Genomic DNA, 26839 nt, shown 5'->3' with positions numbered 1-26839 from the left:
AGCTAAAAAGCTAAAAATTTGGATAAAAATCTTTAGTGGCCATGTCATGACCTTGTGTGAACATCTGTAGTATTCTTAGATGGCCACTAGAAGCAAACAATGCAAGTATCTAATGAATTATTGCAAGTAGAGATCTTTAAAAGTAAAAATAATAGATACAGAAAGATTTCTGAAAAAGTATATAACTGTCATTACAGAAAAGAATTACCTTATATCTCAAAAACTTAAAAGCTTCCCAAAGAATAAAATATCCCCACAATGTTGGGTAAGGTCCAGAAATTGCCAATATAATCTTCATACCACTCTTCACACTTTCTAGAAATGTCAAAATTATTAAGACATCATTTGTGCAAAAAGAAAAAAAAGAGCATGAACCGCACATCCCAAAATCATACGTTGATCTAAAGCCACTAGGCAAAAATTTAAATACTGAACATGAGGTTTTCAGTTTAACATTCTGATCAGACTGTATGAAGCCCACTGCCCCTTCACGGCAAACCTCATAGTGGGTCCTAATGCCCTAATGGAGCGGAGCCGTGCGGCGACCACCGCCGCAGCGGCCATGCACCAGCAGGGCGGACGGCCTGTTGCCCCACAGCACCCATGCTGCGAGACTGAGCCCCCATTTGAATAGGCAAGGACAACAACAATCCACTAGCCCGAGAACAGCAAGGCTTGGCCCGAGCACAAACATCACAAGACTGTACAAAAGCACGCACATCCCGAGACAGGGAAGGCCACCAGAAGGACCTTGCCACCAAATCTCTGGTACCAAAGATTCCAGGGTGGCCTGCCAACACAGAAGAATGAACCTCCGAGATGACTCTACTGGTCCACTCATCTGGAACAAACAGTCTCCCAGGCGGACAACGATCAGGCCTATCCGCCTGAAACTCCTGCAAAGCACGTCGCAAGTCTGGGGAGACAGCAGACAATATCACCCCATCCTTAAGGATACCCATAGGCTCAGAATCACCAGGGGAGTCAGGCTCAAAACTCCTAGAAAGGGCATCCGCCTTCACATTTTTCGAACCTGGCAGGTACGAGACCACAAAATTAAACCGAGAGAAAAACAACGACCAGCGCGCCTGTCTAGGATTCAGACGCCTGGCAGACTCAAGGTAAATCAGATTCTTGTGATCAGTCAAGACCACCACCTGATGTCTGGCACCCTCAAGCCAATGACGCCACTCCTCAAATGCCCACTTCATAGCCAAGAGCTCCCGATTACCAACATCATAATTTCGCTCAGCGGGCGAAAATTTTCGAGAGAAGAACGCACATGGTCTCATCACTGAGCAATCGGAACTTCTCTGCGACAAAACCGCCCCAGCTCCAATCTCGGAAGCATCAACCTCGACCTGAAAAGGGAGTGAAACATCAGGCTGGCGCAACACAGGGGCAGAAGAAAAGCGGCGCTTAAGCTCCCGAAAGGCCTCCACAGCCGCAGAGGACCAATTGGCAACATCAGCACCCTTCTTAGTCAAATCAGTCAGAGGCTTAGCAACACTTGAAAAACCAGTTATGAATCGACGATAGAAATTAGCAAAGCCCAAGAATTTCTGAAGACTCTTCAGAGAAGTAGGCTGCGTCCAATCACAAATAGCCCGAACCTTGACAGGATCCATCTCAATAGAAGGAGAAAAAATGTACCCCAAAAAAGAGATCTTCTGAACCCCAAAAATACACTTTGAACCCTTCACAAACAAAGAATTGGCCCGCAAAACCTGAAAAACCTTCCTGACCTGTTGAACATGCGACTCCCAGTCATCCGAAAAAATCAAAATATCGTCCAAATACACAATCATAAATTTATCCAGATATTCACGGAAAATATTGTGCATAAAGGACTGAAAGACTGAAGGGGCATTAGCAAGACCAAAAGGCATTACCAAATACTCAAAATGGCCCTCGGGCATATTAAATGCAGTTTTCCACTCATCTCCCTGCTTAATCCACACCAAATTATACGCACCCCGAAGATCAATCTTAGAGAACCACCTTGCCCCTTTAATACGAGCAAACAAATCGGTCAATAGTGGCAAAGGATACTGGTATTTGACTGTAATCTTATTCAACAGCCGATAATCAATACAAGGCCTCAGAGAACCATCTTTTTTACCCACAAAAAAAAACCTGCTCCCAAAGGAGACGAGGATGGACGGATATGTCCCTTTTCCAAGGACTCCTTAATATACTCTCGCATAGCAGCATGTTCAGGCACTGACAGATTGAACAAGCGACCCTTAGGAAATTTGCTGCCAGGAATCAAATCTATAGCACAATCGCAATCCCTGTGAGGAGGGAGAGAACTAAGTTTAGGCTCCTCAAAAACATCACAGTAGTCAGACAAAAATGCCGGAACCTCAGAGGGAGTAGATGAAGCAATGGAACCCAAAGGTACCTCCCCATGAGCCCCCTGACATCCCCAGCTTACCACAGACACTGTTTTCCAGTCAAGGACTGGGTTATGAGTTTGTAACCATGGCAATCCAAGCACTAAGACATCATGCAAGTTATACAACACAAGGAAGCGAATCACCTCCTGATGGTCTGGAGTCATACACATAGTCACTTGTGTCCAGTATTGTGGTTTATTCCTAGCCAGTGGTGTAGAGTCAATACCCTTCAAAGGGATAGGGACTTCCAGAGGCTCTAGACTGAACCCACAACGCCTGGCAAAGGACCAATCCATAAGACTCAGGGAGGCGCCAGAATCCACATAGGCATCCACGGTAATAGAAGATAACGAACAAATCAAAGTCACAGACAAAATAAACTTAGACTGCAAAGTGCCAATTGCAAAAGATTTATCAACCTTTTTTGTGCGTTTAGAGCATGCTGATATAACATGAGCAGAATCACCACAATAGAAGCACAACCCATTTTTACGCCTGTAATTCTGCCGTTCGCTTCTGGACAGAATTCTATCACATTGCATATTCTCCGGTGTCTGCTCAGAGGACACCGCCAAATGGTGCACAGGTTTGCGCTCCCGTAAACGCCGGTCAATCTGAATAGCCATTGTCATGGACTCCTTCAGACCTGTGGGCGTAGGAAACCCCACCATGACATCTTTAACGGCGTCAGAGAGACCCTCTCTGAAATTCGCCGCCAGGGCGCACTCATTCCACTGAGTAAGCACAGACCATTTTCGAAATTTTTGACAATATATTTCAGCTTCATCAAGCCCTTGAGAAAGGGCTATCAAGGCTTTTTTCAGCCTGAATCTCCAAATTAGGTTCCTCATAGAGCAACCCCAGCGCCAGAAAAAACGCATCCACATTGAGCAGCGCAGGATCCCCTGGTGCCAATGCAAATGCCCAATTCTGGGGGTCACCCCGCAACAAGGAAATAACAATCTTAACCTGCTGAGCGGGGTTTCCAGCGGAGTGAGATCTCAGAGAAAGATACAATTTACAATTGTGCTTGAAATTCAAAAAACGAGATCTATCTCCAGAAAAAAACTCTGGTATAGGAATTTTAGGTTCAGACATAGAGGCATGTATGACAAAGTCTTGTATATTTTGCACCTTAGAAGCAAGATTATTCAGACTTGAAGCTAAACTCTGGATATCCATTTCTCAACAGCTGAAACCTGAGCCATTCAGGGATTAAGAAGAGAGGAAAGCAGCAGACTGCAATTATGGCTAGACAGAACTTCAGAGAAAAAAAAAAAAAAAAAAGGTGTCAGGAACTTCTTTTCTCTCTTTCTTCAGCCAATACTTTTAACACATTTGGGCCGGCTATACTGTCATGATTCCCAAAGGCAGGGACATAATCAAAATCAGGACTAGCTCTAGGAAGATGGAATCTAAGCTGACCGCGATGCTGAACCTAACGCACAACTAACAATAGCCGGGGAACATACCTGCGTGTTATCCCTAGATGTCTCGCACCAGCCGGAGATCTAGCTACCCCTAATAGAGGAAAACACAGACCTGGCTTGCCTCCAGGGAAACCCCAAAAGTGATAGTAGCCCCCAACATATAATGACGGTTAGTTGAGAGGAAAACACGTACGCAGTATGAATACAGGTTCAGCAAAGAGAGGCCCACTAACTAGATAGCAGAAAATACAAGAGGGGACTTTGCGGTCAACTCAAAACCCTACAAAATACCATCCTGAAATTCCCTTAACTCCGATATCAACTCATGACACCGGAGTGGTCATTTCAGTTCACTAGAGCTTCCAGCAGCAAGATTCATATAAATGCACGCTGGACAAACAAACACAAAAATACAAATGATCCAACTTAGCTGACTCAGCAGACTTAGGAGCAGGTAGAAAGCAACAGAGGAACTCTGGTAACATTGATAGCCGGCACTAGAATGACTGAGAAGCCAGGTAATATAGGAAACTCCCATTTCCTGATGGGAACAGGTGCACTGGAAATACAAGACAGAAGTCAGCCAGTCCCACCAGTAACCACCAGAGGGAGCCCACAAACAGAATTCACAACACCAGCAGGGCGGACGGCCTGTTGCCCCACAGCACCCATGCTGCGAGACTGAGCCCCCATGACCCCAGACCACGCCACCCCACCAGCACAAAGCCACAGCAACAATGGCCGCCACACAGCACCAGCACCAAAATGAAAAGGAGCATTTAAACTCACCTTCCTCCAGCTCTTCAGTCAGAGCCAAAATGGGCTAGACCCCTTACTTTGCAGTCTCCTGCTAATTAAAATCACCTGAGCCAAATGGGAGGAGTGCTGGTCCAAAAAAAGACAAGTACATGCTTTGTGCAAAAAAAAAGAGCATGAACCGCACATCCCAAAATCATACGTTGATCTAAAGCCGCTAGGCAAAAATTTAAATACTGAACATGAGGTTTTCAGTTTAACATTCTGATCAGACTGTATGAAGCCCACTGCCCCTTCACGGCAAACCTCGTAGTGGGTCCTAACGCCCTAACGGAGCGGAGCCGTGCAGAGACCACCGCCGCAGCGGCCATGCACCAGCAGGGCGGACGGCCTGTTGCCCCACAGCACCCATGCTGCGAGACTGAGCCCCCATGACTCCAGACCGCGCCGCCCCACCAGCACAAAGCCACAGCAACAGCTGTGGGGCAACAGGCCGTCTGCCCTGCTGGTGCATGGCCGCTGCGGCGGTGGTCGCCGCACGGCTCCGCTCCATTAGGGCGTTAGGACCCACTACGAGGTTTGCCGTGAAGTGGCAGTGGGCTTCATACAGTCTGATCAGAATGTTAAACTGAAAACCTCATGTTCAGCATATAAATTTTTGCCTAGCGGCTTTAGATCAACGTATGATTTTGGGATGTGCGGTTCATGCTCTTTTTTTTGTCTTATTATTAAGACATCAACTGTCATTTAATCTAAATGTATTGTCTAATATCTTTTTCCAAAAAAGAAACATTACATTTTTACATTTTTTTGTAATTGTTCTGTTTGGATTCCCCAGTATTCCACTACTTGTATACCAGGCTGCGTCTGCCCTCCTGGACTTGTATCTGATGACCATGGAGGATGCATTACAGCAGACAACTGTCCCTGTATACACAATGGAGCTATGTATAACTCAGGACAGGAGATCCAAGTCAAGTGTAACACCTGGTATGTGTAGCTTTTAGCTTTTGATAGTTTTATGGTGGGATTGTAACGAGTGGAAAAGTATTGTAATCAAATGATATATTATTTAAATCAGGTTTATATGATAAAAATATATATATATATATATATATATATATATATATATATATATATATTTAAATAAGGTAATTTTCTAGGCCATAACTATGGTGACGGCATGTCATTGTGGTGCTGTCACGGGAAACCTAGGTAGGCAAGAGCAAATAACCCAGGCCCCTGCGATCTCCCTCAACTCTGGGAAACCCTGACTGACCCTCTCCCAGAGTTTACACTGATGGTGTGCATGTCTGGGCCTCCACCCTCACCCTGTCTCCTGTTTCAACCCTAGGCTGAAACCTGCACCCACTACCCAGAGACGAGACCACACACCAATACCCACAGTTAGCACAAACAAGGATAACAGAAAATATGCACCACGCCGCAGTCACACAAGAATACACTATAAATGCACAGGGCAAAACAAATACAAATAAAGGAAGGAGAAAGTACGACAAAGGGAAATACACCACCAGATACGAAACTCCTTCTCCTAGACCACCACTCCAGACCGAGATAACCAAGCACAAGACAGAAGCTATAATCGGCAACGCCCAATGTTCAGAAGAACTATTTAAAGGCAGTGGGCGTGACCCAGCTTCCAATCCGAGCACCAGCTAAATTACCCCGGACCAGCTAGATAAAAACTAGCCGACGCCACTGAGCGCATAGTGGACAAAAGCGGAATTACCGCTGTCTGACGAATGCCCTAGTATGAACAGCGTCTGACATGACAGTACCCCGCAATCTACGAGGGACCCCAGGGCCCTCACGACTTATAAGACCCGGCTTGTCCGGATGGCGGCGGTGAAACATACTGACCAGCCGATCCGCATGAATGTCCGAGGCTGGTACCCAAGACCTCTCCTCAGGCCCATAACCACGCCAGTGTACCAAGTACTGTAAAGTGCGGCACACTACACGAGAGTCAACCACCTTGGAGACTTCAAATTCCAAATTACCATCCACCAAGACTGGAGGTGGCATCGGCGCCGCGTCCATGGAACCCACCACCTTCTTTAAAAGAGATCTGTGGAACACGTTGTGTATCTTATACACCGTTAGAAACTCCAATTGGTACGCTACTGGGTTAATGACGGCGGTGACCCTAAATGGACCAATAAACCTTGAACCCAATTTAAGGGATGGTATTTTGAGTCTTATGTCTTTTGTGGATAACCACACCCAGTCATCCACACTCAGGTCCGGACCTGGCACACGCCTACTGTCAGCCACACGTTTGTACCTAGCACCCACACTCAGCAAGCGCTGTTTAACTCTCCTCCAGACTGATGACAGTTGTGCTTCTAACTGGTCTACCTCGGGACGCCGGAAGAGCCCCCCTGACTCAAAGTACAAGATTGAGGATGTAGCCCGTAAACACAAAAAAATGGAGACTCCCCAGAAGACTCCTGGCGGTGATTATTGATGGCAAACTCAGCCAAAGGAAGGAATGTCGACCACTCCTCCTGGTTATCAGAAACAAAGCAGCGTAAGTACTGCTCCAAATTTTGGTTCATTTGCTCGGTCTGACCATTTGACTGAGGATGAAACGCCGAAGAATGAGACAACTTGATCCCCAGCCGTCAGCAAAACGCTTTCCAAATTTTTGCCACAAACTGAGTACCTCTATCAGAAACGATGTCAGACGGAACCCCATGCCTCCTGCACAAATACCTGAGCCAGAGTCTTAGCGTTAGGCAACGAAGGCAAAGACACAAAGTGCGACATTTTTGAGAACCGATCAACAATCACCAAAATGACCGTGTTCCCGGCTGAGGAGGGCAAGTCAGTGATAAAATCCATGGAAATCTCCGTCCATGGCTTACTAGGTACCTCGAGAGGAAGTAGTGTGCCAACAGGACGGGAACGGGGGGTCTTAGCCCTAGCGCACGTGGTGCAAGCTGACACATATGAAACCACGTCCTGTTGGATTTTGGGCCCTGACCCCTGGGTGGCCAGCCAGGACAGCATCATGATGCTCTGCCAAAACCTTTAAGCGGAGATGAAGCGGTACAAACGATTTGTTGATGGGAAGCTCAGATGGTACCTCCTCCTGGGCCTCGGCAATCTCAGCCTCAACCTCGGTTGTGAGAGCCGAAACCACAACACCCTTTTGAAGGATGGGTACTGGATCCTCCCGAGGTTCTATCCCTGGAAAACACCTGGACAGAGCATCCGCCTTAGTGTTTTTAGACCCAGGTCTGTAAGTAACAACAAAGTTGAACCGCGTGAAAAACAATGCCCAGCGAGCCTGCCTGGGAGATAGACGCTTGGCAGACTCCAAATAAAGCAAATTCTTATGGTCGGTAATAACAGTAACCTGATGAATAGTGTTCAGCATTCCGATACCGCAAGTATCGGGTATCGGCCGATACTTGCGGGTATCGGAATTCCGATAACGAGATCCGATACTTTTGTGGTATCGGGTATCGGCATCGAAACAACATTAATGTGTAAAATTAAGAATTAAAATAAAAAATATTGCTATACTCAACTCTCCGACGCAGCCTGGACCTCACCGAGGGAACCGGCAGCGTTCTTTGCTTAAAATGCGAGCTTTTACTTCCTTCCGTGACGTCACGGCTTGTGATTGGTCGCGTGCCGCCCATGTGGCCGCGACGCGACCAATCACAGCAAGCCGTGACGTAATTTCAGGTCCTCAATGCAGAAATAGGCATCAGGACCTGAAATTACGTCACGGCTTGCTGTGTTTGGTCGCGTCGCGGTCACATGGGCGGCACGCAACCAATCACAAACCATGATGTAATTTTAAAAATGCGCACGTCTCCTGCCTCCCGTGACGTCACGGCTTGTGATTGGTCGCGTCGCCCATGTGACCGCGACGCGACCAATCACAAGCCGGAACGTAATTTTAAATTCCTGAATGCCTAGAATTAGGCATTGAGGACCTGAAAATTACGTCACGGCTTGCTGTGATTGGTCGCGTCGCGGCCACATGGGCGGCACGCGACCAATCACAAGCCGTGACGTCACGGAAGGAAGTAAAAGCGCGCATTTTAAGCAAAGAACGCTGCCGGTTCCCTCGGTGAGGTCCAGGCTGCGTCGGAGAGGTGAGTATAGCAATATTTTTTATTTTAATTCTTTCTTTTACACATTAATATGGTTCCCAGGGCCTGAAGGAGAGTTTCCTCTCCTTCAGACCCTGGGAACCATCAGGAATACCGTCCGATACTTGAGTCCCATTGACTTGTATTGATATCGGGTATCGGAATCGGATTAGATCCGATACTTTGCCGGTATCGGCCGATACTTTCCGATACCGATACTTTCAAGTATCGGACGGTATCGCTCAACACTACTGATGAACCGACCCCTCCAAGAAGTGTCGCCATTCCTCAAAGGCCAACTTGATTGCCAACAATTCCCTGTTGCCGATATCGTAGTTACGTTCGGGAGACGACAGTTTCTTGGAGAAATAGGCGCAAGGACGCAATTCGCTCAAGGATGAGCCTTGTGACAACACCGCCCCCACACCAACCTCAGACGCATCGACTTCCACGACAAAAGGTTTCGATACGTCTGGCTGCACAAGAATGGGGTCCGAAACAAAACTGTTCTTAAGAAATTCAAATGCGCGCACAGCAGCCTTTGGCCAAACGGAGAAATTGGTACCCTTTTTAGACATGTCAGTTAGCGGTTTAGCAATAATAGAAAAATCTTTGATAAACTTCCTATAGTAGTTAGAAAACCCAAGGAACTGCTGAAGTGCTTTTAGGTTATCAGGCCGTTCCCAACGCAACACCGCTTGCACCTTAGCGGCGTCCATTTTAAACGCAGAAGCAGACACAATATAACCCAAGAAAGGCAACTCCTGAACCGAAAATACACATTTCTCAAGTTTTGCATAGAGCTTATTCTCTCTGAGAAGCTGTAACACCTGCCTGACATGATCTAAATGAGTATCACGGTCGCAAGAATATATGAGAATGTCATCTAGGTAAACAATAACGAATTTCCCCAAAACATGTGAGAACACATCATTTATGAAATGTTGGAAAACTGCAGGTGCGTTTGTCAACCCAAATGGCATCACCAAATTTTCTAAATGACCCTCAGGGGTATTAAAAGCCGTCTTCCACTCATCACCTTGACGGACTCTTATGAGGTTGTACGCCCCCCTGAGGTCAAGCTTGGTAAACCACTTAGCACCTGCCACCTGGTTGAACAAATCTGGTATCAGTGGCATAGGGTATGGATCACGAACCGTAATCTGGTTTAACTCCCTGAAATCCAGACACGGGCGTAGTCTGCCATCTTTCTTCTTTACGAAGAAGAACCCCGCTGCCACAGGCGAGGATGAAGGCCTGATGTGCCCTTTGCTCAAACTTTCAGCAATGTAATCCTTTAACGCTTGTCTCTCCGGACAAGAGATGTTAAACATCCTTGCTTTAGGCAATTTGGCCCCTGGTTTAAACCTGATAGTACCGTCATAGGGGCGATGTGGTAGCAACTCTGAACAACCCTTCTCAGAGAACACATCCGCAAAATCCAGAAGTGACTCAGGAACGCTTGAAGTCACAGCAGACACACATGTGGCCAGGCAATTCTCCTGGCAGAGTTCGCTCCACTGAATTATGTCCTGAGTTTTCCAGTCAATAACCGGGTTGTGCATAGACAACCATGGAAAACTTAAAACCACCTGTGCAGGAAGATTCCTGAGCACCTTACATGTAACCTGATCGAAATGTAGAACCCCAATGTGGAGTTTCACCTCAGCCACAAACTCAGTAATCTCCCCCTGTGAGACAGGGGCAGCATTGATGGTGACCACGCAGATAGGATGAGGCAGTTTTTCGATCCTAAAACCGGCTGTGCGCGCAATCTCCTCATCAATGAGATTTGTGGCAGAACCACTATCCACAAAAACAGTAATTGGCAGCTCTCTGCCAGCGACAATAACTTTGGCAGGGAGCATGCATTGAGAAACCACCATGGAGGATATGCATAAGCTCAGATTGGTCTCCTCCACACCCTCTGAGCTTAGAAGTTTTCCGCCGTTGCATTTTTCTTAGACAGCAGAGGACAAGTTTTAACAAAATGACCAGTTTTACTACAGTAAAAACAGGCTCCCTGCTTCTTGAGCACAGGGGCTTGATGCTTAACATGTGACACCCCTGCGATATGCATAGGCTCCATGGGCTCACCTGCAGCAACCTCACGTGAACCTAAACCCTCTCCCATAGGCGATGTCTCATGCTCCCCCTGACGCAAACGGCGATCAATGCGGACAACAAGACTCATAGCGGAATCTAGAGAAGCAGGAGTCTCGTACATCAAGAGGGCTTTTTTAACCCTTCCAGAAACCCCATGAATAAACTGACTCCGCAGCGCGGGATCATTCCACTGTGTGTTGACTGCCCAGTGGCGAAATTCAGAACAGTAATCCTCTGCAACACGCTCCCCCTGGCGAATAGCGCATATCTTAGATTCTGCTAGAGCCATTCTGTCAGGATCATCGTAAATGTGTCCAAGAGCAGAAAAAAAACTCTCCACTGAGTTAAATGCAGCAGAATCAGAAGGCAAAGAAAACGCCCATGCTTGAGGATCCCTGTTTAGTAATGACAACACCAGGCCCACACGCTGAGCCTCATTACCTGAGGAGATCGGGCGCATACGAAAATATAGTTTGCAAGCTTCACGAAAAGCAACAAATTTACTGCGTTCCCCAGCAAACCTTTCAGGCAAAGGAAACTTAGGCTCAGCAACTTTACCTGCCGCTCCAGCTTGCACATTAGATACTGCTAGTCCCTGTTGCTGCACTGCCCCCCTCAACTCAGTGACCTGTAGGGACAGCACCTCCAACTGGCGGGTTATGGAAGTCATGGGATCCATGGAATTCAAATAATGTTGGCCGATTATAATGTCACGGGAAGCCTAGGTAGGCCAGAGCAAATAACCCAGGCCCCTGCAATCTCCCTCAACTCTGGGAAACCTTGACTGACCCTCTCCCAGAGTTTACACTGATGGTGTGCATGTCTGGGCCTCCACCCTCACCCTGTCTCCTGTTTCAACCCTAGGCTGAAACCACCATCCAGTGATGAGCCCACACACCAATACCCACAGTTAGCACAGACAAGTTGATAACAGAAAATATGCACCACGCCGCAGTCACACAGGAATACACTATAAGTGCACAGGGCAAAACAAATACAAATAAAGGAAGGAGAAAATACGACAAAGGGAAATACACCACCAGATACGAAACTCCGTCTCCTAGACCACCACTCCAGACCGAGATAACCAAGCACAAGACAGAAGCTATAATCGGCGACGCCCAATGTTCAGAAGAACTATTTAAAGGCAGTGGGCATGACCCAGCTTCCAATCCGAGCACCAGCTAAATTAACCCCGGACCAGCTAGATAAAAACTAGCCGACGCCACTGAGCGCATAGTGGACAAAAGCGGAATTACCGCTGTCTGCCGAACGCCCTAGTATGAACAGCGTCTGACATGACAGGTGCCTGTCTCATTGGAACTTTTTACCACATGTCTCTAAAATGTAGACAAAATATAGAAACAACACTCAAAAGAATTCTAGTACTTTATTTACCGAAATCAGCAGTAACTAGAATGTTTAATGGATATATCCATAAAAATAAAACAAAAAAATTCTGAAAAAATCACATAAGAAAACCATAGGAAATATTATGTATGCTTTTAAAGGGGCCACTTAACAAAGGTCCAACCATCCAAAAATGAGTAAAAAAGACAAGAATTAGTATAACTATCTAAGTATCATAGACACATACATATAATATATAATAAGTTGCTTACACTAGACGATCAGAATATCAGAAAAATAGTGGGGGTCCTTGATACACCATCAGAGGTCATTAAACAGATGGGCACCCACAGGGAGGAGGTATTGACAAGCTTAGGAATTTGACAATCCATTGAGGCATGTGACCAGGTGACCAGATAGTCCCAACCTGGCTACTTCAAACATCTTCATGGAGGCAGGGGTCCGGGGAGTTCCAAACCTGGCTTTCCCAAATGTATCCATGGGTTCAGTGATTGTCAATGGAGCAGATCTGTATTTTTCTAGCTAAAGCTGTCATCCTAGTAGAAAAAAATTGGAACAGCACAAATCCTATACTTAGCTTCGGGCGCAAAGCCTAAACAGTCCATATATTTCAAAAAAGCAGGCAGCACTCCATTTTCTTTGAGACAATGTGCAGGTGTTTATTAAGCCCACATCTCCATGCAAACGTTTCGGCTCAGTCAGAGCCGAAACGTTGCATAGAGATGTGGGCTTAATAAACACCTGCACATTGTCTCAAAGAAAATGGAGTGCTGCCTGCTTTTTTGAAATATAAAGCTGTCATCCTGTAGAATGTCAAATCTTTGTTCCTCTTAAGGTACCGTTACACTAAACGACTTACCAACGATCACGACCAGCGATACGACCTGAATGTGTCAGCACCGGCAGTAAAGCAGAGCACAGCGGTGACATCACCGCTGTGCTCTGCTTTACGGCCGGCGCTGACAGTCAGTGCAGGAAGCTCTCGGCAGCAGCGCGTAACCCTGTGGACGCCGGGGGACATGACAGACATCAGAATGTGAGTATGTACTGTTTTTTTTTACTTTTACAATGGTAACCAGGGTAAATATCGGGTTACTAAGCACGGCCCTGTGCTTAGTAACCCGATATTTACCCTGGTTACAAGTGAACACATTGCTGGATCGGCGTCACACACGCCGATCCAGCTATGACAGCGGGTGATCAGCGACAAAATAAAGTTCTGGACTTCTAGCTCCGACCAGCGATATCACAGCGGGATCCAGATCGCTGCTGCATGTCAAACACAACGAGATCGCTATCCAGGATGCTGCAACGTCACGGATCGTCGTCGTTCTCGCTGCAAAGTTGCTTAGTGTGAAGGTACCTTTAATGTTGCCATGGCCTCTTAGCTGTTGTTCTGACCGACATCTCTCTCTTTTTAAGTGGACGGGTGAATAGGGTCTTATATAGTGTTGAGCATTCCGATACCGCAAGTATTGGGTATCGGCCGATATTTGCTGTATCGGAATTCCGATACCGAGATCCGATATTTTTGTGGTATCGGGTATCGGTATCGAAACAACATTAATGTGTAAAATAAAGAATTAAAATAAAAAATATTGCTATACTCACCTCTCCGACGCAGCCTGGACCTCACCGAGGGAACCGGCAGCGTTCTTTGCTTAAAATGCGCGCTTTTCCTTCCTTCCGTGACGTCACGGCTTCTTCACGGCCGCGACGCGACCAATCACAGCAAGCCGTGACGTAATTTTCAGGTCCTTCTAGGCATTCAGTATTTTAAAATTACGTTCCGGCTTTGTGATTGGTCGCGTCGCGGTCACATGGGCGACGCGACCAATCACAAGCCGTGATGTCACGGGAGGCAGGACAAGCGCGCATTTTAAAATGCGCGCGTGTCCAGCCTCCCGTGATGTCACGGCTTGTGATTGGTCACGTCGCCCATGTGACCGCGACGCGACCAATCACAAGCCAGAACGTAATTTTAAAATCCTGAAGGACCTAAAATTACGTCACGGCTTGCTGTGATTGGTCGCGTCGCGGCCACATGGGCGACGCGACCAATCACAAGCCGGGACGTCACGGGAGGCAGGACACGCGCGCATTTTAAAATGCGCGCGTGTCCAGCCTCCCGTGACGTCACGGCTTGTGATTGGTCGCGTCGCCCATGTGACCGCGACGCGACCAATCACAAAGCCGGAACGTAATTTTAAAATCCTGAAGGACCTGAAATTACGTCACGGCTTGCTGTGATTGGTCGCGTCGCGGCCACATGGGCGGCACGCGACCAATCACAAGCCGGGACTTCACGTAAGGAAGTAAACGCGCGAATTTTAAGCAAACAACGCTGCCGGTTCCCTCGGTGAGGTCCAGGCTGCGTCGGAGAGGTGAGTATAGCAATATTTTTTATTTTAATTCTTTCTTTTACACATTAATATGGATCCCAGGGCCTGAAGGAGAGTTTCCTCTCCTTCAGACCCTGGGAACCATCAGGGATACCGTCCGATACTTGAGTCCCATTGACTTGTATTGGTATCGGGTATCGGTATCGGATTGGATCCGATACTTTGCCGGTATCGGCCGATACTTTCCGATACCGATACTTTCAAGTATCGGACGCTATCGCTCAACACTAGTCTTATACAGTACGTATGAGTGCTATCTGTGAAAAAAATGGATAGCACTTGTATGAGATGAACTGACATTTGAGCCAGTGCTAATCCATAGAGACCCCATAACTATGTCATTTAATGGGTTAAACAGCCAATTCCAATTATTACTTGGAGGTGTGAGCTGATGCTGGTGATTCATGCTCAGTTCCAAAGCTTACAGCAGTTTTATAACCTTGAAAGCCAAATTCGGCTCTGAAAGAGGGTCGCAAGACATCTCCAGAGTCCTTCCTCACACCTACCCAGAATAGAGAATGCTTCCCAACAGAAATCAGAGTAAGGCAGTATACTTTCTTCCAGAATTTCCCACCTTACTTTTATTCAGTATTCTTGCATCAAGTTCTCTCACCATGCTGCCACATCCAGCTTCAGGAAACCCCTCTATCTGCCAGTATCATCCTACGTCCAGCTTAGCACTTCATTTATCTCTCCAACCCCAAAACCAGTATATACACATACAGATCTGCTCTTCTGTGTGGGACTACTTGCAAAAGTCACCAACTGGAGATCTGCTCTTCCATGGGGGGGGGGGGTTACTCACAAAAGTCACTACCTGGAGACTTGCTATTCATAGCTGTTTGCTAGACCTGTTGCTAATGCTCCAAGTTTGCAAACAGCCGCGAGCCCCACATAATGGTTCCACAAGCGAGCTACATTTTAGGGATCCCTGGTCTACCTGATATACCCAGGATGCCATACATGTATTATTATTATTATTATTATTATTATTATTATTATTTATTTATATAGCACCATTAATTCCATGGTGCTGTACATGAGAAAGGGGTTACATACAGGGTTATAAATATCATTTACAGTAAACAAGTTTACAGTTACAGACTGGTACAAAGGGGAGAGGACCCTGTCCTTGCGGACTTACATTCTATGGGATAGTGGGGAAGAGACAGAAGGTCAGAGGTGCAGCAGCTCTGGCGATGGAGAGGCGGCTGCTCTGGCGATGGCGAGGCGGCAGAATGGTTATTGCAGGCTGTAGGCTTTCTTGAAGAGATGGGTTTTCAGGTTCCGTCTGAAGGATCTGAGGGTGGTGGATAGTCGGATGTGTTGAGGCATGGAATTCCAGAGGATGGGGGATATTCGGGAGAAATCTTATTGTATGTATTGTATGTATTATATGTATGAACGTTACTGGAAAATTTACTGCATCTAGCCTGATTGAACTTGTTAAAGATAACAAAAAAATATTTTTAACTACAAGAGTTTAAAAAATCTCAAACATATGGAGCCTCATTTATCAAAACTGTTGAACAGAAAAAATTCTTTGTTGCACATACAGCTGCAACTAATTAGAGTTGAGCTTTAATTTTTCAGCTCAAGTAAAATAAAACCTGTGTAATTGGTTTCTATGTGTAATAAAGACAATTGTACTTTTGAACAAGTCTCACGAAGCTGCCCCAATTCATTTTGTTCTACAGACTTACATTTAACTAATGAAAATGACACTTTTGTGAAGATATATATTACTTTTGTTGTTTTACAGCGTATGCGAGAAAAGAAGATGGAAATGTACAAACAATACTTGTTTAGCAACTTGCACTGTTTATGGGAATGGACATTATATCACCTTTGATGGAAAACTCTATGTCTTTAATGGAGAATGCCTATATACCCTAGCACAGGTATTGCCTAAATCACAATTGGATCAGTTGGATTATTTCTTTATTTTTTTAAGCTGGTGTCAACAAAAATGTAAGAATTTTGGCAAAATATTTAAGAGGTAGACTGCAACTTGACTTGTGATTATTTTATTTCTGTATACTTTATAATAGTATATAATACTAATTAAGAATAATAATAATATTTAATTCTATAAAGTAAAATTTTACAGTACACAATAATTTACATATATAAAATCATAAAAATAATAAAAAAGACTCTATTATGCATATAGCTGATCATACAGATAAAAGTTGGCTAAACCTAGTAATTCTGGGTTGTGTTTAGTGAGCAATTTGATTTCTGCTGCATAAAAAAGTGGAACATAATATAATGATAAGTTATTATTAGTGATAATCAAGCACTGAAATGCTCGAGTGCTCGGTACTCCATTCGAGCACCCGGACTCTCGGATGTGCTCGACTCAAGTAGTGAGCATAATGGAAGTGAATGTGAAACTTGAGCATTTTTCCATCTCTCTCTCTCAATCTCTCTCTGTTCCTGGAGTTCTACAGCTCACAAGGAGTGCGGCTGACAGAGGAGTCCCTGCACCACCAGCAGTGGAACTCCCCGCTTCGGTGCGGCACGCGGCTCAGATGATTCAAATGAGCTTCTTACAGTGACCTGAGCACTTGAGCACCACGCGACACTCGGCACTGCTCGATACTGCTTGATCGAGTATTGAACAATGCTAAGCATTCACGCCCATCACCAGTTATCAGGCTTCTTGAAAATACATACTGTAGATATACATTTTGCCATAAAATTTTGGCTTATATGTACATCAGTCAAAGGATATATGACTAATTTATCTCTGCCATTAGTTTTGTCAAATAAATTAAACCATGGGCACCATTTTGATAAATTTGGCGCAATTTTTGCAATTTTTACACATTGATATATTTGAATAATTGTAAAGGTTTGTAAAGTTGTAATGGTTGAAAAATCTCCTTAAAGGGAACCTGTCAGCAGATTTTGCCGCTATAAGATGCGGCCACTGCCTTTCAGGGCTGATATGTACAGCATTCTATGATGCTGTAGATAAGCCCCGGTCCGACCTGCAAGTGAAGAAAAATAAGTTATATTATACTCACCCGAGAGGGCGGTCCTGTGCGGTCCGGTCCGATGGGTTTCGCGGTCTGGGTCTGATCTTGCGCCACCGCCCTCCTGCTTCTTCATCGCTCCCTGGCACCACGCTCACGCGCAGACGTACTTTATCTGTCCTGTTGAGGGCAGAGTAAAGTACTGCATTGCGCAGGTGCTGGGTCTCTCTGACCTTTCCCAGCACCTGCACACTGCAGTACTTTGCTCTGCCTTCGACAGGCAAAGAAGTACACCTGCGCATGAGCGTGGTGCCAGGGAGCGATGAAGAAGCAGGAGGGCGGCATCGCAAGAAGATGGGAGGAACCAGACACGGACCTGCGACACCCATCAGATCGGACTGCCCCCCTGGGTGAGTATAATATACTTTTTCTTATTTTTCTTCACTTGCAGGTTGGACCAGGGGCTTATCTACAGCATTATAGAATGCTGTAGGTTTTTGCATCTTATAGCAGCAAAATCTGCCGACAGGTTCCCTTTAAATTGTAGTTATATTGTTTTACTATCTCACAACTTTGCTGCAAAACAATAATACTACAACTCATTCTTTTGATCATTTTAGAAGGATGATACCATTATTAAAAATGGCACAGCTTATGGGCAGATGCAGACGGCCATATTATCGGTCCAAATGAGATCTGACAAATCATCAGATCGCACTAGGACCAATTTTAGTCTATGGTTCTGTGCACATGTGTGATTTTTCTCCTTCGAAGAGCCTGGCCGGTAAAAGAATTTGCAGCATATCAAAGTTTGATCCAATATCCAGATAGCATTTGGCCATGCAAGTCAATGAGTGAGTGAAAAACATTGGACTGCACTCGGATGACATCTAAGTTCGGTGCGATTTCCACGGGCTGACAGAATGGAGAATATGGAGTCATTTTTTTCTCCATCTTCTCCACATCGTGACAATCGGATCACACTCCGATCAAACACTGATCAGAGTGTCATTTATATAATTACCCCAATTCTTTTAGACAAGCATATCTACAATTATGTGCACCTGCTCTAAGTGGAACCTGTCACCTTGAAAAACTGTATTGAATCTACAAGTGAATAGTGTTACAATGCTGCCTGGCCTCCTGTTGTGGATTCTGTTTGTGGGCTCCCTCTGGTGGTTACTGCTGGTACTGGGTGACTTTGGTGGGTTGCGGCCTTTGGTTTCCACCTGTCCATCTGAGGCTGGGTGTTTCCTATTTTACCTGGCCTTTCTGTCATTTCCCTTGCCGGCTATCAATGTGTTCAGATGTGCTCTGTTTGGTTCCTGTCTACCTGCTCCCAGATCTTTCAGGATAAGCTAAGTGCTGATTTTCAGTTGTTTGGTTTTTGGTCCAGCTTGCTTAGAATGTCTCTATGCTAGCTGGTTGCTCTAGTGGACTGAGGTTCTCCCCATGTGCCATGAGTTGGCACATGGGTTCTTGTAATCTCAGGATGGTTTTTTTGATTAGGGTTTTTTGCTGACCGCTCAGTCCCCTTTTGTATCATTCTGCTTTCTAGTTTTCAGCGGGCCTCTATTTGCTAAAGCTATATACATCATCTCTATGTGTGTGCCTTCCTCTCATTTCACCGTCAATACATGTGGGGGGCAACTATACCTTTTCGGGTTAATTCCTCTGGAGGCAAGTGAGGTCTTTGTTTTCTCTGCAGTACTAGTTAGCTCTTAGGCTGGTGCGTGGCGTCTAGAACCAACGTAGGCACGCTCCCTGGCTATCTCTAGTTGCGTTTGTCAGGCGTAGGGCAGCGGTCAGCCCAGGTTCCATCACCCTAGAGCTCGTCCGATATTTGTTATACTTTGCTTGTCCTGTGCTATCCCTAGCCATTGGGGATTCATGACAGTATAGCCGGCCCACAAAGTGTTAATTGTTTGGGCTGAAGCAGGAGAAAGAGAAGTGTTCAAGGGAAATTTTTTTTTTTTTCCTTCAGAGTTTTGCTGCCTAGCCCTTAATTGCTGTCTAGCTGCTTCTTACCTCCTCTTAACCCTTGAATGGCTCTGATCTTAGCTGTTTATCATGGATGTCCAGAGTTTGGCTTCCAGCCTGAGTAATCTCGCGGCAAAGGTTCAAAACATACAGGATTTCGTTGTTCACACTCCCATGTCTGAACCTAGAATTCCTATTCCAGAGTTTTTTTCTGGAGATAGATCTACCTTCCTGAATTTCAGGAACAATTGTAAATTGTTTCTCTCTTTGAAATCTCGCTCCTCTGGAGACCCTGCTCAACAGGTCAAGATTGTTATATCGTTCCTACGGGGCGACCCTCAGAATTGGGCATTTGCATTGGCACCAGGGGATCCTGCATTGCTCAGTGTGGATGCGTTTTTTCTGGCATTGGGATTGCTCTATGAGGAACCTAACCTAGAGATTCAGGCTGAAAAGGCTTTATTAGCCCTCTCTCAGGGGCATGATGAAGCGGAAATATATTGTCAGAAATTTCGGAAATGGTCGGTGCTTACTCAGTGGAATGAGTGCGCCCTGGCTGCAAACTTCAGAAATGGTCTTTCTGAGGCCATTAAGGATATTATGGTGGGGTTCCCTGCGCCTACAGGTCTGAATGAGTCTATGGCTATGGCCATTCAGATTGATCGGCGTTTACGGGAGCGCAAACCCGTGCACCAGTTGGCGGTGTCTTCTGAACAGGCACCTGAGACTATGCAATGTGATAGAATTCGGTCCAGAAGTGAACGGCAAAATTATAGGCGGAAAAATGGTTTGTGTTTTTATTGTGGTGATTCAGCTCATGTTATATCAGCATGCTCTAAACGCACAAAAAGGGTTGATAAATCTTTTGCCATTGATACTCTGCAGTCTAAGTTCATTTTGTCTGTGACTCTGATTTTTTCACTGTCTTCCATTTCCGTCGATGCCTATGTGGATTCAGGCGCTGCCCTGAGTCTTATGGATTGGTCATTTGCTAAACGCTGCAGTTTTAGTCTAGAGCCTCTGGAAGTTCCTATTCCTCTGAAGGGAATTGATTCTACACCATTGGCTATGAATAAACCGCAGTATTGGACACAAGTGACCATGCGCATGACTCCCGTTCATCAGGAGGTGATTCGCTTCCTTGTACTGTATAATTTACATGATGTACTAGTGCTTGGTCTGCCATGGTTACAATCTCATAATCCTGTCCTGGACTGGAAAACAATGTCTGTGCTAAGCTGGGGATGTCAGGGGGTTCATGATGATGCACCTCCGATTTCTATCGCTTCATCTACTCCTTCGGAGATCCCTGCGTTTTTGTCGGATTATAGGGATGTTTTTGAGGAGCCTAAGCTCAATTCGCTCCCTCCTCATAGAGAGTGTGACTGTGCTACAGAATTGATTCCTGGCAGTAAGTTCCCTAAGGGTCGTTTATTTAATCTGTCACTGCCAGAGCATACTGCTATGCGGAATTATATTAAGGAGTCCTTGGAAAAGGGACATATTCGTCCATCTTCGTCCCCTCTGGGAGCAGGTTTTTTTTTCGTGGCAAAAAAAGATGGTTCCCTGAGGCCTTGTAAAGATTATCGCCTTCTGAATAAGATTACAGTCAAATACCAGTATCCATTGCCATTATTTACTGATTTGTTTGCTCGCATTAAGGGGGCTAGGTGGTTCACTAAAATAGATCTTCGTGGTGCGTATAATCTGGTGCGGATAAAACAGGGTGATGAGTGGAAAACCGCATTTAATACGCCTGAGGGCCATTTTGAGTATTTGGTAATGCCTTTTGGACTCTCCAATGCTCCGTCAGTCTTTCAGTCCTTTATGCACAATATTTTCCGTGAATATCTGGATAAGTTTATGATTGTGTATTTGGATGATATTTTGGTGTTTTCTGATGACTGGGAGTCTCATGTTCTACAGGTCAGGAAGGTGTTTCAGGTTTTGCGGGCCAATTCTCTGTTTGTGAAGGGCTCAAAGTGTCTCTTCGGAGTCCAGAAGATTTCTTTTTTGGGGTACATTTTTTCTCCTTCTACTATTGAGATGGATCCCGTTAAGGTTCAGGCTATTTGTGACTGGACACAACCTACATCTGTTAAGAGCCTTCAGAAGTTCTTGGGGTTTGCTAATTTTTATCGTCGGTTCATTGCTAATTTTTCCAGTATTGTTAAACCTTTGACTGATTTGACTAAAAAGGGTGCTGATGTTGCTGATTGGTCTCCTGCGGCCGTGGAGGCCTTTCGGGAACTTAAGCGCCGGTTTTCTTCTGCTCCTGTGTTGTGTCAACCAGATGTTTCACTTCCTTTTCAGGTGGAGGTTGATGCTTCCGAGATTGGAGCGGGGGCGGTTTTGTCACAGAGAAGTTCTAATGGCTCGGTGATGAAGCCATGTGCTTTCTTCTCTAGAAAATTCTCGCCCGCCGAGCGCAATTATGATGTGGGTAATCGGGAGCTTTTGGCCATGAAGTGGGCATTTGAGGAGTGGCGTCATTGGCTTGAGGGTGCTAAACATCGCGTGGTGGTCTTGACTGATCACAAGAATCTCATTTACCTTTAGTCTGCCAGGCGTTTGAATCCTAGACAGGCTCGTTGGTCGTTATTTTTTTCTCGTTTCAATTTCGTGGTTTCATACCTGCCAGGTTCAAAGAATGTGAAGGCAGATGCTCTTTCCAGGAGTTTTGTGCCTGACTCTCCTGGAGACACTGGGCCTGCTGGTATCCTTAGGGATGGGGTAATATTGTCCGCCGTATCCCCAGACTTGCGACGCGCATTGCAGGAGTTTCAGGTGGATAAACCGGATCGATGTCCACCAGAAAGACTTTGTTCCGGATGATTGGACCAGTAGAGTCATCTCCGAGGTCCATTCTTCTGTGTTGGCTGGTCATCCTGGAATATTTGGTACAAGAGACTTGGTGGCCAGGTCTTTTTGGTGGCCTTCCTTGTCTAGGGATGTGCGTACCTTTGTGCAGTCTTGTGAAGTGTGTGCTCGAGCTAAGCCTTGCTGTTCACGGGCTAGTGGGTTGTTGTTATCATTGCCCATCCCGAAGAGGCCTTGGACGCTGGTTGCTCTAGTGGACTGAGGTTCTCCCCATGTGCCATGAGTTGGCACATGGGTTCTTGTAATCTCAGGATGGTTTTTTTGATTAGGGCAAAACAATAATACTACAACTCATTCTTTTGATCATTTTAGAAGGATGATACCATTATTAAAAATGGCACAGCTTATGGGCAGATGAAGACGGCCATATTATCGGTCCAAATGAGATCTGACAAATCATCAGATCGCACTAGGACCAATTTTAGTCTATGGTTCTGTGCACATGTGTGATTTTTCTCCTTCGAAGAGCCTGGCCGGTAAAAGAATTTGCAGCATATCAAAGTTTGATCCAATATCCAGATAGCATTTGGCCATGCAAGTCAATGAGTGATTGAAAAACATTGGACTGCACTCGGATGACATCTAAGTTCGGTGCGATTTCCACGGGCTGACAGAATGGAGAATATGGAGTCATTTTTTTCTCCATCTTCTCCACATCGTGACAATCGGATCACACTCCGATCAAACACTGATCAGAGTGTCATTTATATAATTACCCCAATTCTTTTAGACAAGCATATCTACAATTATGTGCACCTGCTCTAAGTGGAACCTGTCACCTTGAAAAACTGTATTGAATCTACAAGTGAATAGTGTTACAATGCTGCCTGGCCTCCTGTTGTGGATTCTGTTTGTGGGCTCCCTCTGGTGGTTACTGCTGGTACTGGGTGACTTTGGTGGGTTGCGGCCTTTGGTTTCCACCTGTCCATCTGAGGCTGGGTGTTTCCTATTTTACCTGGCCTTTCTGTCATTTCCCTTGCCGGCTATCAATGTGTTCAGATGTGCTCTGTTTGGTTCCTGTCTACCTGCTCCCAGATCTTTCAGGATAAGCTAAGTGCTGATTTTCAGTTGTTTGGTTTTTGGTCCAGCTTGCTTAGAATGTCTCTATGCTAGCTGGTTGCTCTAGTGGACTGAGGTTCTCCCCATGTGCCATGAGTTGGCACATGGGTTCTTGTAATCTCAGGATGGTTTTTTTGATTAGGGTTTTTTGCTGACCACTCAGTCCCCTTTTGTATCATTCTGCTTTCTAGTTTTCAGCGGGCCTCTATTTGCTAAAGCTATATACATCATCTCTATGTGTGTGCCTTCCTCTCATTTCACCGTCAATACATGTGGGGGGCAACTATACCTTTTGGGGTTAATTCCTCTGGAGGCAAGTGAGGTCTTTGTTTTCTCTGCAGTACTAGTTAGCTCTTAGGCTGGTGCGTGGCGTCTAGAACCAACGTAGGCACGCTCCCTGGCTATCTCTAGTTGCGTTTGTCAGGCGTAGGGCAGCGGTCAGCCCAGGTTCAATCACCCTAGAGCTCGTCCGATATTTGTTATACTTTGCTTGTCCTGTGCTATCCCTAGCCATTGGGGATTCATGACAGCCTCCTCCCTGAAAGTGCATCTACCAGTAGAAAATTAATGTATTTAGTCCTTAGAATTTATTTTCGCTTTTAGTCATTGTGGCATATACAGGCTGATTACCATCATCGCTCACCGCATTGCTTCCCATTATGTGAATGGTGACTCTAAGCATGCCCCAGGATATTGATTGACAGTTGTCTCTGCAGCACATTTGTGTAGAGCGAGCTGTCAATTAAAGGGACAGGGTGTTCTTATAGCCTTGTGTACTTATAATAATGATGTATATTGTATATACAAACATTTGTGCATTTAATTATATACTTTTTTCAACTCAAGGACCACTGCTCGCTAAATGACAACAGCAGTACGTTTCGGATTGTAACAGAAAATATTCCTTGTGGAACTACAGGAACAACCTGCTCGAAGTCTATCAAAATTTTTCTTGGGGTTAGTAAACCAAACTATTGTAAATAAATCAGACTGTAAAATAATAGCCTTCTTCATGTACTTGTCTCTTCAATTCCCTCTCCATAGGGTTATGAGTTAATCCTCGCTGATGACCATCTGAATGTGGTCCAGAAAGGCCCAGGTAGCTCAGTACCTTACAGGGTACGACTGACAGGTATCTACTTGGTTCTTGAGACAAAAAGTGGTCTGCTATTGTTATGGGATAAGAAGACAAGCATTTTCATCAAAGTCACTAAGGAATTTCAGGTAAATTTTCATTGATAGTAACATGTGTTGCGTGTAGTCATAATTGACATACCAATAACATCACTGACAAGAACACAGCATGTTTATTTATCTTGCAGAGACGTGAGCCTCTGCAAGATAAATATCACCCGTACACTGTATTGGACATGGCGATTCCCCGCGGTTTAATGAATACCGGCAGCGCTTTGGATTCAGCAGACATGTGCTGCATCCCAAGTGCTGCTAATTACTGACCGTGGGAACATAGCCTAAGGGTCACACTTTTGAGTTCAATGCGAGAATCTCGCACGAGTCTCTCACATCAGGTCCCGGCACTGCTGCCGGCACTCGGAACTGGAGCGTGCTGCGGCATAGAAATACATGCAGCCGTACACTCCGGTCCGAATGCCGGTAGCAGTTCCGGGAGTTGATGCAAGAGACTCGTGCAAGTTTCTCGCATTGAACTCGCAAGTGTGATCCTGGCCTAATGCTTACAACAGATGAAGCGTTAATTAGTAAACCAATGGATCGTTGCTGGTGACAGTGATGAAAAGGCAAACTAATGTAAAAAAAAATGCAGTCAGTAATGTGAACAAATCCAGAGAGGGGATTGTTATGCTATCAGCAGACAAAGTGTTTGTCGTAGGTCTGAGCTAGCAAGTAAGTGCAGATTGTAGAAACAAACAGGAGTTGCTGAGATGATTGCCAACTGAGAAAAATGGAGAGGCAAACTCCAAAGCACACGGTAACTGAAACCAAAGCTTATTCAGTAATTAAATACATGGGTTTTAGAAGCCAGGACTTCCCTGCCGTGTGGGATGTATCACAGGGACTGTTTGGTTCTCTGGTCTCTGGTCTCCCATTCAGGCCTGACCACTGGTAAATTAAAGGAAGGGGAAGGAGGATAGTTGCTCACCAGAATATGCTAGAGACCGTCCATGCCTGGAATTCAGTGGCTGACTACCACGTATAAGCACATGTAGGAACAAAGAATTTTTCAGGCACAGGAGTCCTTTTCTTAAAAAAATAATTTTCTTTATTCAGACATCTTCATCTGTAAAAACAGTACATATGGGGGACCCCCAACACCTGACGCATTTCAGACCCATTAAAAACGGTCCTTTCTCATAGGCATACAAACATAAAATGAGCAATTGCTTTTGTGTTCTTATCCACTGCTACAACACGTGATTAATTAGAAAGACTGCCACCTATTAACTATTTATCAACCATTACATTGTTCATGGAGTGTAGTCCTAAAAAAAAAAAAAGAAAAAATGCATGATGATATTCTAGTACCACATTAAATGTGTGTATGTGTTCCAATCTCATATGCATGTTAGATAAAGATATCTTTATAAATTCATCAATATGGACTGGCAAAGCTGAAATTATATTCAATGAAAAAGCCAACCCCACCACAGCAATGAGTTATACAAAAAACTTTACAACATACTGTAATTCAAACGACATAAAAAAAAATAAAAAAACGATTTTTTATCATAACATTCTCAAAAAAGCGATCTAATAACATACAAAAGGTCATTCTTACAATTAAGACCTTCTGGTAAGCGCGCATTCATGGCCAATGTCCAAAAGGTTTCCCGGCAACAAAGTGCACGCTCCCAATCACCTCCCCTGGTTGGTCTGTTTACCCTTTCAATTCCTTTGACCTTTAAACTCCTTAAATCTCCACCATGTATGTCCAAAAAATCTTTGTATAATCCTGAGACATTCTTGCAACTCGCAGCAAACCCTGGATTTACGGCGGTAATGTGTTCACTTAACCTTTTTTTTAGACTTTTAGTAGTACAACCTATGTAATATTTATCACATGCCACACACGTCGCCATATAGACAACTTGTGTTGTATTGCAATTAACATAACTTTTTATCCTGTATTCCTTGTGAGTGATATTATTAACATATTTATCTACTCTATGTACTGACACAATCCACAGTTTCTCTCCCCACATTTATAGCACCCAGTATATGTTAACCATGTAGGTTTTTGAGAACTGGACATATACAAAGTTGGGGATAAAAAATGTCCTAGATTCTTAGCTCTTTTTGGAACACATCTATATCCTGCCGATAAAATCTCAGATAAAATAGGATCTTGATGTAACATAGGAAGAT

General features: G+C 45.0%; 1 protein-coding gene across 1 annotated transcript in view; it reads left to right on the top strand.

The window, feature by feature from the left end:
• The window catches only part of LOC143803852 (mucin-5AC-like), a 394146-nt gene that overhangs the window by 314389 nt on the left and 52918 nt on the right, over positions 1-26839 (top strand). Inside the window, exons 21-24 of the mRNA XM_077281617.1 lie at positions 5424-5575; positions 16360-16498; positions 24344-24454; positions 24542-24721. Coding sequence (XP_077137732.1) covers positions 5424-5575; positions 16360-16498; positions 24344-24454; positions 24542-24721 — 582 coding nt within the window. The remainder of the gene's footprint in view (positions 1-5423; positions 5576-16359; positions 16499-24343; positions 24455-24541; positions 24722-26839) is intronic.

This window comes from Ranitomeya variabilis, chromosome 2 (genome assembly GCF_051348905.1).
Source record: "Ranitomeya variabilis isolate aRanVar5 chromosome 2, aRanVar5.hap1, whole genome shotgun sequence".
Lineage (NCBI taxonomy): Eukaryota > Metazoa > Chordata > Amphibia > Anura > Dendrobatidae > Ranitomeya > Ranitomeya variabilis.
This window is presented reverse-complemented; position numbering and strand designations above follow the sequence as displayed.